Raw genomic sequence first — 13,369 nt, 5'->3', positions numbered from 1 at the left:
TTTTTCAGATTAAGTGAGTATAGATATTAGCTGACTTACGTTTGCAAAATGGTACACGAGTATACCTGCTCTGTTAAGTGTTGGAAGTGGTGGCGGTGTGGGTCTTGGAGGTGCTGTCTTATGACTTTGTGATACTGTTAAGTATTTTTAAGAGCCGAGAGGGGTGTGTGGAGTGACTGAGTGTTGTTGTAAAGGCCGTCTTGTTTTCTTTTTTCTTTGTACTAATCATTCTGCTGATCTCGTAGCTTAGTTCATGGAGGTTTGTGATGGTGTTGTGTGTGTGGGAGAGAGTTCCAATGCTTATGCGAGTCCCGTTGTCATATGAAGCGAGCAGTGTTTTGTGTCAAGTTTTGGGTGCAATGTCATCTTTGTCCTCGTGGAATGGGGAGTTTGTTTGCAGTAAGTATGATGTTGTTGAGTCTGCAATACGCCAGTCAATGTTGGCAATGAGTGTGCTGTTTAGCCTGCTGAAGTGTTGCTCCGTCCCTTCAGGGAATTTCTGCCCAGTCTGCCCTCCTGTATCTTGGGTACATGAGACGTGATCTCTCTTGTTTGGATTGTTATTATGGTGATAACGAGGAGGAGATGGTCTGTGGCAAGTCTGGGTTCCGTTCGCTTGGTGGACCACTCCCTGTAATACCTATAAGTTGAGATGATTGTATAGCAGACTTGTGTGACGATAAATTTGGTATATATCTGGAAGAGTAAGAAAGATCTTGTAATTCATGCTGCTTCGAAAGTGAAAGATACGAAAAGATAAAAGATGGAGATTTGTTTTGCTGCTTAATTCTTCCTCTCTGTTGCTACTCTCCTGAAGACGTCTCTACTCTTAGTTTAGATTAGACATTCGCTGATGTAGTTCTCGTCAAGGTTTTGATATTCTTAACTGAGAGATAACACTAATATGATTATACAAACGACAGCAGTGGTTATGCATGTACTCATTAAGCAATAGTTACTAAAGATAGGCCGAAGTCCCATTTCCTATTCACCTAGTATTTTTCTCTTCCATTTACCTTCCGTACTTTCCCTTTTTTTCCTTTCTACCTCCCGTAAACAAGAACAAATTGTTATTCAGTATCTGGAAATTTCAGTCGGAAAGATAAATTCATCACTTTAGTACAAGCTGTTTATATAAAATGCATATTAACAAGCCCTTTGTAAATAAGTTATAAATATGCACTGCCAATACCAACCTCATGACTGAGGTGTTCATCCTGTGTCAGGGTTGAGAGCCAGACTGTATATGACATCTCCTACTGCTACACCTCCATGATGGGCTTTCTCATCACTCTTGTGGTCAGCAATCTTGTCTCCTTCTGTACAGGTGAGTTTTCAGGCACTATTATTTACCATTTCACTGCAGCTGATTCGTCTGAGTATTTTATTCATCATAACACCATAAAGTTTTGGTCAGATGAGAGAACTCTTGCTAATCAGACGTTTAAAAATAAAAAAATCCTATCCCAAGTTTCTTTCTTGTAGCGGTACATGTAGGACTTGCATATAGACTAGCTTCACACGATTCAGTTTAGTTGAGAGAAATCTTAACAGTCATGGGGTGAACGACAACCCCTTTATATGAGAGCTACTGAAGTGCACTACAATTGATTGTTAACCTTCTCAGTCATAATGCATTTATAATTTTTATTCTTGTTAGTATAGCACGATTTTATTCAACCTCATAAGACCCTCGAGAACTGACTAGGTTAAAGAAGACTAAATCTAAGCCATCCAATTCGAAAACTCTGTGAGCTAAATAAACACTTCGAAAGGCACTAAGCAATATATAAGAAAAAGACATCGTATTCAATGGGTTATTGGGCTACAAAATATAATGCAGTATTTATAATCATCATCGTCATCATCATTAATAATAATTTATTTCAATACTCATTGTTTCTAATCAATACATTCCAATATGTCCTTGCCAGCTCTAATAAAATTGCCTTGCAGTAGGTAGGAAGACACATAAGTCGTTACCTCCGACACCCCAAATAGTCCAGAGACTTTTTTTTTTTTTTTTTTTTTAAGTTTCGTGCTGTCTTCTGATGATTTAATAGTGTGGGGACATCTCTTACAGAAAGGAAGTTAATGGTGGCAAAACCCAACGTCTCTAGTTCGCATGGCTTCTCCTAATCTTTGCAAACTCGTCTGTTAGGAATAAGAATTAAGATACAAAAGAGACAATCATGGTAGGCCTAGCTGTGAAATTTTGATTTTAAAAGTGCGTGATATAATGTGATGATCATGGATTAATGAATACAACTGGACCTATGCAACTGCTTTTGTGCACTTTCATTTCTTCCTTTACTACAATTTTTTTTTTTTTATTCTTGCAACTTTCAGACGATTTTACTTCCACAATTGACCTGATTTTGCTGAGATTTCATCTGACCTCTCCAGTCCAAAAAAACTGAGTAGAATCGTGTGGTGGTAGCAAGAACATGATATGAAAAAAGTCATCTTAGCAAAAGGAGTACGGGTAGAGGATATACAGTAAACATCATGAGTCCCTTTAACTCCTGTCAGATGGCGTCTATTTACACCCGCGCGGGCTGGATGCACGGCGGGTGTAATTATTTGCCTAGTTTGTGTGTGTGTGTGTGTGTGTGTGTGTGTGTGTGTGTGTGTGTAATTCACCGGGTCGGTCAGGATCACTTGATGGTCATGATCGTCAGCTTTTACCCTCCCGGAAGGGAGCTCAGAGCTCATATAGTCCGATCAAAGGGGAAGGCTGTGACTTTCACACACGCACACATCCGTCCCCTTGCTCGAAGGGGACAGTAACCACCCACTTCGTCAGTGAAACTTTTCGCAACCTGAGCGAGGCGCGAACTCCCGTCTACAAGACGGCAAGCGAGAAAGTTACCACTGCATCAGCGAGCGGTGTGTGTGTGTGTGTGTGTGTGTGTGTGTGTGTGTGTGTGTGTGTGAACGGCATGTCATCATTTTTGTTTTTTACCGACCTGGTGGAATTCATGAGGGTCACCCAAGGACAAAATGCATTGTCTTTACGGTTAAGGGTTAAAGTAACATGACAAGGTCAACCTGAATAGTTCTGATTCGGTTCGATTGAACCAAACGTGGTAGAAGGCTTGACGGAGAGGCAAGAACGAAAGGTGCTGATTTTACAAAATGCGGTCAGGTCATCTTCGACATGTCTAGTGTCTGAGCGTTAACAAAATAAACATTTTAAAAATCTAACATAGGTCAGACTTTTTGGAAGAGTTGAGGGTCAGGCAATGCGTTGACCTACTGTATTTTAGGAAAATCGGTCATAGATCATGGTCAATGACACAGCCAACTTCAGTATTTTTTTTTTCCCTTAAGATGAATGTTGGTGGAAGTCTGCAAGGTAAGGCAGTAATGAAGAGATTTGATTTTGTAAATAATCAATCAGAGGTCGAGGTTCCAGGGTACGGCCGATCGTCAAGGTCGCATGGTAACATCGGCTTAGCCTTGGCAATTTTCATCCGATTTTGACCAGACGATGTAATGGTTGAGGTTAAGGCTTGGAGGAAGGAATTCAGTTTTCAGAACGATCAATCAGAGATCATGACCATTGTGTCTGTGCAAACAAAATATCTAAAGTAGTTCTGATTCGGTATGGCCTATACTTGATTAAAGGTTTGAGGGTCAGCCAAGGCACTAACCTATCGTTTTTTAGAACAACAGGTTTAAGGTCAAGGTTACTAGGCAAGGTCAACTTAGCAATTTTGGTTCAGTTTAGGTAAGTTATTGAAGATGAGTTTAAAATTAGACAGGGATGAAGGGATTCTGGATGTGAAAACTGGCAGTCAAAGATCAAGGTCAAAGGGCTAGGTCAAGTGCTAGACCATTATACCTCAAAGTTTTGATTCGATTTAATCCAGACTTGGAGGAAGAATTGAAGGTGAGCCAAGAATGAAAGTGATTCCAAAATGAGAAAAATTTGCCAAGGGACAAGATCAAGGGGCAAGGTCAGCCTACTCGTATACCATTCTAATACAGTTTGGATCCAGGTTGGTGAAAGTATTAATGTTGAAGCAGAACTGAAATAAATCAACTTTGAGAACAATCAGTCAAAGTTTAAGTCACAGAAGAAAGTCTCAAGCATTTAATAGGTTGTAGGGTACGGGCGTTGCAGTCTTTGAGTTCTTCTTGTAATATATTTGCTGCTATTAGACGCTATCATTAAGCTAAGGAGAGCTCCCTGGTAGTTTAGAGAAAAGTAAAGGTTATACTATCTCTTGTATTTCAGAAAACCAACTTACTATAGTGTGTGATATTATGTAGTTGTGATACTAATAAATCTGATCTCGGCAGGTCCACTCTCTCCAGAAGCAGTGGGCAAAGAGTTGACGTGTTCCTCTAGTGCACGACTTCACCGGCGTCTGTGGAGGGTTTGGTATGGATACTGTACCACTCCTGCGACTACAGACTGCAGAAGCGGAGCTCTGACCAGTGTCGCAGACACTGTAGCAGAAGCGGAGCTCTGACTTTTATTTGTGTTGTTTTATTGTGAAGTAGAGAGGTTTCAATGAGCACATACCTCCCTGAACGTCAATAAATGTATAATTTACTGTTGGGATTCTTCTTTTCCACCAGACGAATACTTTTACGATCTTACATAGCCAGATGATTGTATGTTCTTAGTTTGTCCTGTTACTCAAATCTCAGAGAGCGTATAGTTCCGTCAGCGACAGTAATATTTATAATTTAATCCTGCATCCGAATCTGAATCAACATAAAAAAAAAAAATCACTGAAAACTTTACGAGATATTTTGTACACAAACAGGTAAAGAGATCCCGATAAATACATAACATTCATCCAACGTCGTTGGTGGAAATAAATATATTTGAAGGAGGAATGGTGTTTATTTTTGTTAATAGTAGAAAAAAATTTGTTAATTAGTACTTTCTACTAACATAGTTACAGGCTGGCGTTCATATTCCCTTAATGTAAGTCTAGCAATCCATAGTCATACGCTTTTAATCTCGGAGGGTGTGGACTCTTTGTTCCTCTGTCCTTTGCCATTAAGCTACCATCGCCACATGTCAAGCTGCACTCTTTCACCTACAAGTTCTTTCAGTTCCTTCGTCTAATCTTCGGTCTTTGTCTCCCCCTCCACTTCACCCAATTACAATATCATTTTCAGTCTCACAGGTGACAGGCTCCATTCTCGTCATATGAACTAAGGCATCTCAGGGTACTTTTAACACTTTCCAGTACACGCACATCAACATAAAACGCTTACCAACTTATTATTTGTAAAGCTGTCTGCATAACATCACATGCTTCTTTAGGATAACTCACTTCCACTACTCTCACTCCTGAGCCATGTCGTTCCAGTAAATTCTAAGCTTCACTTACTTTCTTAGGCGAGTTTACCAGTTATGTTCAAACATCCACTCATCAGTTTCGAAAAATGGTGACTAAACACTTTACAAAAAGTGGAGCAAAAACATAGATGGTGTTTCATTCATCGCGCCTACACAGTCATTTTCCAAGCATTTTCCAATACCATACTCCAGCACCACATATACCCAGTGGTTGTGCATCGAGCCCTCAGAGTGAGGATCACAATACTCTCGTGAAGCGATTTCCTTACTACCATGCTCACCTTCCTATTTCCCTGTTCCTGGTCGTGTGACTCATTGGTCTTGTATTATTTAAGTCTTGAGTTTTGGTTAAAGTTATTGTGCTAGTCGAAGGCAGGAGTTAAAGATGAATACAGGGAGTCGATCTTGATCTATTATCTTCAAGGAAAGTCTAAATTGAGCAGTGTATGTATTATACGGGAACGTAGTTTACTAAGTCTAGTCGGACCCCTCTTCTTATTTCCCTTCTCCACGACCTGTCGGTTCTATGGCTAGCCCCTTTCTGATCTCTAATTCCTACATTCTCGTTTAGCAGGGCATGTGTCACGTGAGCTACACTGTCGTGGAAGCTTCTAGAACCCTGTATGTCTTTGTGTATGTAGTGCTTCCGGTCCCCACTGGCATACTGTTGATTAAGTATTTGCTGAACTCATTTCCGTTTGGTCGATTCTCGCTGACACACTTCCTATCTCAACACCTTGGCTGGTGCTTCTATCTATCTATCTATAAGTTGTATTGTTATAGTAGTCGCCACCTTAAATGTACACACTTTGATACATACATACATGATATCCATCTATATATATATATATATATATATATATATATATATATATATATATATATATATATATATACATCATCATCATCCATTTAGGTCCACTGCAGGACCGGCCTATCCCTACCGAAGCAGGGACGATACAGCAAATGTATCTCTACTCAGTGGCTTAGGCTGTCTGGTAGAGACTGTATGTAGTGTGAGAAGTGCTTGTAAGTGTGATTGTATTGTTGTATTTGCTTTGGATGTGTGTGTAGTCTGTGAACCAAGCCGATTGGGTGCAAGGATACTAGTATGCGACACTGGTTCAACCACAGCACCCCTTGTGTCCGCCAAAGTAGCACGTGGCTTGGTGAACGTTTCCCAAAGTTTTTACAACTCTGGCGTGAGGCGAACCAGCGCTTACCAGCGTGCGAAAAGCACACTCTACCACTGAACTACAGAAGCTCCAAATATATATATATATATATATATATATATATATATATATATATATATATAATATATATATATATATATATATATATATATATACATAGAGAGAGAGAGAGAGAGAGAGAGAGAGAGAGAGAGAGGAAGGAAAAAACGGAAAAAAATAATAAGTCCATGTGCCTAAAGGCATTCTTCATTCATAAAATAATTATTTATAACAACTGGATTTAAATTGAAGTGGATTAAATGTTTGCGGAAAACAACTCCCAGGAAATGATTTCCTGAGAGTAGTAGTAGTTCTGGGGATAAATGAATTTTGATAAGCAGAGGTTCTGCACTGCGGTGGACAGAGTGTGAGTTTATGGGCGGTGCCAATTGCCCGAATATTTCTTGAGAAAATGTGAAGGGGAGGCACAACTGAAGCCAGTTCGTCAGAGCAGTTACGGTAAAAATATCGATAAAACAATGCTAAAGAAGCAACATCTCTACGTACTGATAATGGAGGAAGGGTCTGCGTAACGGCAGGATTATTGATTAATCCAATGGCTTTATTTTGAATTTTGTCCAACTGCCTCAGTGCAACCGCTCAACCTCCACTCCACAGTGGTGAACAGTATTCGATCTGAGAACACACATGACTTTTTTATTTTGTGGCCATATATATATATATATATATATATATATATATATATATATATATATATATATATATATATATATATATATTTACTCGTCCCCGGCCTGGAGGGGCTCGGGGATGGGTATTGTTTTCACTCGGTTTGTCTGTTTACTTGTTTGTCCGTCTTTTAACAAAATTTTGCAGAAACTACTGGTGCGAGTTTGACTAAAATTTCATGGATGATGGGCTATGTCCTGATCCCTTGATTAAATTTTGGGCAAAATTGGGCCAAGGCTGCAGGCCCAAAAAATGTTTTAAAATGTAAAAAAAAAAAAAAAAAGTTTTTTTCGCCGTAACTTTTCAATTTCGTCATATAGTTGTTACAATACATATTTCTTGTGCGTACAGTACTGCGACCCTCCTTCTCTGTTGAAAACATTCTCGCAGAGCATCCTATAAACGGGGACTTTGATGGATGGTTGCCTAGAGAAAGGACGTGTGCTGATCTCTCCTCTAGCTGTAGGGTTGCCTCACCGGGATTAGCTTTCTCTTTTTCTCGCCACTAGGGCGTTTTTCAATAAAGTTAGGTTAGCTAGACCTAATTTTCCTCCCTGGCCTTAGTAGATATAGTAGGTGTCTATATCTAATTACTGAGATCGCCTTTGCTTACTCACCTCTGGAGTGTACCCCCCACTGATCGCTCTGGGGTGTGAGTTACACACAGGCGCGTCCTCCCGACAGTGGTTTGAGAGGGTAATCTCAGATTAGACGTGTGTTCCCCGGGCAATTTCTCCCTTGGTCGTTTTTCTCTCTCTTCCCACTTCCCCCTCACGGGGGAAGTGGTAACTATGGCGGACGCCACTAGGTAGTCCTGACCGACCCCCGACTGTCTCACGGACTGACTACCCCCAGACTGAACGGCCCCAGACACGTACCCGTCTTGACATTGATTATAGAAACGCCGAGTTTGTACAGATCCATGCGGTTGGTCCCACTCCCCTGTCCAGCCTCAATCCCTTTATCATCAAGAAGGTGATTGATGGGTGTGCAGGTGAGGTGGAACAAATGAAAAAACTTGCGAGTGGAGATCTTCTCGTTAAAACTAGGAACTCAAGTCAGGTAAAGGATTTGCTAAAACTGAGCAAATTCCATTGTTATGATGTTCAGCCCACGATCCCTCACTCCATGAATTCCTGCAAAGGTGTGATCACCTGCAGAGATCTAGTGGTCATGGAGGAGGAAGAGATCGTACAGGAACTTGCTCAGCAGGATGTTATAGAGGCACGTTTCATAACTAGATTCTCGGAAGGCAGGAAGACGAAGACCACCACAGTTGTCCTAACGTTCGGCAAAGTTGCTTTACCTTCCAACATTAGAATTGGATATGAAATTCTTAACGTCAGACCATATATCCCGAACCCCTTGCGTTGCTTAAAATGCCAGATTTATGGGCATCATGAAAAGGCTTGTAGGGCTTCCCAGCCAGTGTGTGGTAGGTGCGCGACTGTGGGACATTCTGCTGAACACTGTACATCTGAGACGGAGTGCTGCTTTCACTGCAAGGATGCTCACTCCACTTCCTCGAGGGCTTGTCCCAAGTGGAAGGAGGAGAAAGAGGTCTGCACAGTGAAGGCAACCGAGGGCATTTCCTTTTACGATGCAAGGAAGGAGTTGCATGCAACTCCCAAGCCTAATATCTCCTATGCATCGGCGGTTGTGTCCCGTCCCGTGATGTGCACCGTTGAAACACAGACTGACCTAACATTCGCTCCTCATGCCCCACGCCCTACCTCTCAGTCTAAGCCTCCTGTACGATCCAACTCTCTGACGGACATCCCTGTTGCCACTTCATACTCCCAGGCTGCCGCTGCTCCTTCGTAGTCAGTGCGGCCAAAATTGAAGCCCGACAAGTCTGACAAGTTAATTTAACCACCCTCACTAAACTGTCACGTCCTCATGTCCTTCCCGCTAATGGTCCGGCGAGGGAGAGAAAGAATGGCTCTTCCTCGATGGAATCTGGGAGCCTCATTATTGATGAAAATATGGAGATCTCCACAAACAAGCACCGGGATAGGTCCCCCGGTAGCCACTCGCCTGGTCGCGGGGGGCATAAAAAGACTAAGCACACTGGCCACCCTCGAAAATCTTAAACCGCCGCATTCACTATACTACAGTGGAATTGTAGAGGTATTGGGAATAAGTTACATAATATAGCTATCTTGCTTTCACTACACAGGCCAGACGTTGTTTGTTTACAGGAGACGTGCCTGGAGGATCATCCTGATCCTCCACAGTTCAGACACTACCACTCGTATAGAAGATATGAAGGTCACGGAGTTGCCATTTACACACACAAATCACACCCACAAACGGGAGTGATTCTAAATTCTACTCTGGAAGTGGTCGCGTGCAGAGTAAAATTTAATAACACGTATCTGTCTATTTGCTCTCTGTACTGTCCTCCACATGGCCCCATTGATAGTGATGCTTTAAATTCACTAGTGGAACATCTCCCTGGGAATAAGTTAGTGTTGGGCGATTTTAACGCCCATCACTATCAATGGGGTAGCTTGAGTATTGATGGTCGTGGGGAGCAAGTAGCTGACCTAATACTACAGCCCAACCTCTGTCTTCTGAACGATGGTAGAACGACTCATGTAGATGATCGTACTGGTAACTTTTCGGCCATTGACTTATCTTTGGCCTCCCCTGGTATACATCAAGATTTTTTATGGAATCCTTATGACGACTCCTTGGGAAGTGATCATTTACCCATCTGTCTTTCTTATACACGCGACATCGTTTCGGACCCTCCACCTCCAAAATTTAACTATAAGAAAGCAGACTGGGGATCCTTCTCAAGGATCGCCAATTTAGATATATCTGGGGAGACCATAGATGTTAAGGTCGAAAATATAACCCAATCCATATTACACGCAGCTGAGGCTGCTATTCCCAAGACTTCTACAGTTCATGCGAAGCATAGAGCACATTGGTGGACGCCGGATTGCCGACAAGCATTAAGAAAACGCAATAGGAGATAAAGGATTTTTGATAGTCAGCCCACTGAGGAAAATTTTATTGCATACAAACAGGCACGGGCTGAGGCAAGGAGAATAATAAGAAGGGCTAAACGTGACTCTTGGCGGTCCTTTGTGTCCACGGTGACTCGTACAACACCTTTACATAAAGTCTGGTCCACTATAAGATTATTAAATAATAAACGCCCATACTTCCCAGTCACCACCTTGCAGGTGAATAACACCACCTATGACGAGCCCGTGGACGTTGCTAACATCCTCGCCAGGAGTTTTTCTCATGTAAGTAGCTCAGCCAATTATGACCCGCGTTTTCAACATCATAAACGCACGGCTGAGCTACAGATATTAGACTTTGCCACAGAAGACGTAGACTCCCCGTACAACCAAGAGTTTACGCTAGATGAACTGCTCCTTGCCCTTAAATCCTGTAAAGACACCAGCCCTGGACCAGACACCACCACATACGGTATGACCCAGCATCTTAATCAGGACAACCTGATTAAGATGTTAGCATTGTACAATGAGATTTGGGCGTCTCGAACGTTCCCAAACTCATGGCACTTTGCGCACGTCATACCGATACCCAAAGAGGCTGGTCGTCTTATGAATCCCACTTCATTTCGTCCTATTGTGTTGACTTCTTGTCTATGTAAGGTCATGGAACGAATGGTAAACAATAGGCTTCTTTTTGTTTTAGAGTCGAAGAATTTGTTAAATGATCAACAATGTGGCTTACGTAAATACAGAAGTTCACTAGATCATTTAATGAATTTGGAGCATTATATTGCAGAGGCATTTGCCAATAAAGAATTCATGATAGGGGTGTTCTTGGACATCCATAAAGCTTATGACATGACATGGCGACACGGTATATTAATGAGGCTCTATGCTTATGGTTTAAGAGGAAATTTGCCTATTTTCATTTCAAATTTCTTAAGGGACAGGACTTTCTCTGTCAAATTACCCCGTAACGTAACATCAGATATATTTATCCAGGATAACGGGGTGCCGCAGGGAAGTGTGCTTAGTCCTACTTTATTTAGTATTATGATCAATGATATTCTGTCATCAGCCCCCATCCCCAGGAATCTTAAATACTCACTCTATGCTGACGATTGTGCAATATGGCACTCCTCCCGTAATGCACAATTTTCGGCTGGACGGATTCAAGCAGCCTTGACTCCGTCCACCAATGGGCCTTGCAGTGGGGATTTAAGTTTTCCGTCCGTAAGTGTGCCGCTGTAGTTTTTACAACTCGTAACGTCCCCGATTTGCGTTTATTTTTGGATAATCAAGCGGTACCTTTTCAAAATTCTGTAAAGTTTTTGGGCCTCCACTTTGATCGCAGAATGAATTTTAAACTTCACGTTAATACTTTGCTTGCTCGTTGTGATAAACCATTAAATGTCCTTAAGTACCTAGCGGGTACTACATGGGGTGCCGACAGAAAATCTTTATTAATGGTGTATAACTCCCTTATTCGATCGAAGCCAGACTATGGCGCACAGGTGTATGGCTCGGCATCTGATGCCACGCTGAAAGGATTGGATGTGTTGCAGAATAAATGCTTGCGAATGTGTCTTGGAGCTGTCCGGTGTACCCGTGTAGCTCGTATGGAAGTGGAGGCGAATGTGCCTCCCCTCCGTATTCGCCGTGACCACCTGGCATTTTCGTATGGGTTACGAACATTAAGGAAAAGTAATATCGGCAATGTGGCCTGTACCCCCCTGCGTCAATACCACCACCTTCTGCGGGGGGTGCGTCGGCCACTTGCCGCTCGCCTCCACTTACTGACTCAGGAGCTTGGTGTGGACCCCAGTGACTGTGACAAGTTGGTGCTTAAAAATATAGCGCCTTGGGAGCCACCCAGCTTTACAGTGGATGTATCATGGCTCCCAGCACCAAAGGCCAAGGCGCCGGAGGCGGAGGTCCACCACTTGTTTCGTAACATCATTGTTCGTCACTTGGGGTCCCATCAATTGTACACCGACGGCTCCAAGTCGAGTGAATGTGTGGGTGCAAGTGTGTGGTCGACTGAATGTGCCCTGAGGTATCGGTTGCCGACTCATACATCTGTGTTTACTTCAGAACTTTTTGCTATTGACAAAGCCATAGACTATGCTCTCAATTCTAGGCATGACTCATTTGTCATATTTTCAGATTCAAAATCAGCCCTTCAGGCAATTGCATCTTGCACTACGGACTCTCACGAGATCCAGGGCCGCATCATTAATAAGTTGCATTCATGCAACAAGTCATTCACACTGATCTGGGTGCCTGGTCATTGTCGTATCTACGGCAATGAGCAGGCTGACTTACTTGCAAAGTCGGCTGTAGAGCTCGAGGAAACTTGGGACGTTCCTCGTGATCTACGGTCGAGTCTCTCTCTCGGAAAGAAATCAATAAATCTTCTGTGGCAAGGTCAGTGGACCAGACTAAATATTCCAACTTGTAAGCTGTACCCGGGCGACTGGGACACTGCCAACCGTCCCAGTCGCCTAGAAGAAAAAGTGTTGGCACGGTTACGGCTAAATGCCACCATTTTAACCCACATAAAACCATATATGGAAAGACGCTTCCCACCGCACTGTGACATCTGTAATGCGGTGTTATCTATCAGTCATATCATCCTGCGCTGTCGGCGATTTATTCGTGAACGTGCTTCACTTATAAATTACTGCGGCGCAGTAGACGTTCCCTTCACCCTTTCCACCATCCTGGGTGATGGGGACATTGTTATGACTGATAAATTGATGGCTTTCTTGAGAGAGACCGGACTGATCAGAGTGATGTGACTTTTTTACTGTGTGGTTATGGTTTTTATGAACAGTAAATATGTATATATTGTAATATTAATTAGGGTTGACAGTTGACAAATTTTAAATAGTTCCTCCTCCCACCGATCTATTTCTAATATAGATGTCCCCTACATTAAGCCAAGTTCCTCGCCTGACAGTCACCAGCTGATGAGTGCAAGTGTGCAATATAGGAAGGTATTGGGCACTTGCAGTCGATGGTGGTCTGCTGGGCGAGGTTCTTCACTTTTTGTACAAATTATGTAAATACATTATACTATCTTGCTTAAGTTATTCTAATTAGGGACGACAGCTGACGTATATGGAAATGTTCCTGAC

The 13,369-nt window shown here is 42.4% G+C and overlaps 1 protein-coding gene across 1 annotated transcript in view; it reads left to right on the top strand.

Annotated features, from left to right (window-relative positions):
- The window catches only part of LOC145389882 (sodium-coupled monocarboxylate transporter 1-like), a 51,579-nt gene extending 47,098 nt beyond the window's left edge, over positions 1-4,481 (top strand). The window contains exons 16-17 of the mRNA XM_080265010.1: positions 1,227-1,327; positions 4,309-4,481. Coding sequence (XP_080121136.1) covers positions 1,227-1,327; positions 4,309-4,481 — 274 coding nt within the window. The remainder of the gene's footprint in view (positions 1-1,226; positions 1,328-4,308) is intronic.
- The last annotated feature ends 8,888 nt before the right edge of the window (positions 4,482-13,369 follow it).

This window comes from Coenobita brevimanus, chromosome 14 (assembly GCF_032717465.1).
Source record: "Coenobita brevimanus isolate Jiangsu-jjx chromosome 14, ASM3271746v2, whole genome shotgun sequence".
NCBI classification, from domain to species: Eukaryota; Metazoa; Arthropoda; class Malacostraca; order Decapoda; family Coenobitidae; genus Coenobita; species Coenobita brevimanus.
This window is presented reverse-complemented; position numbering and strand designations above follow the sequence as displayed.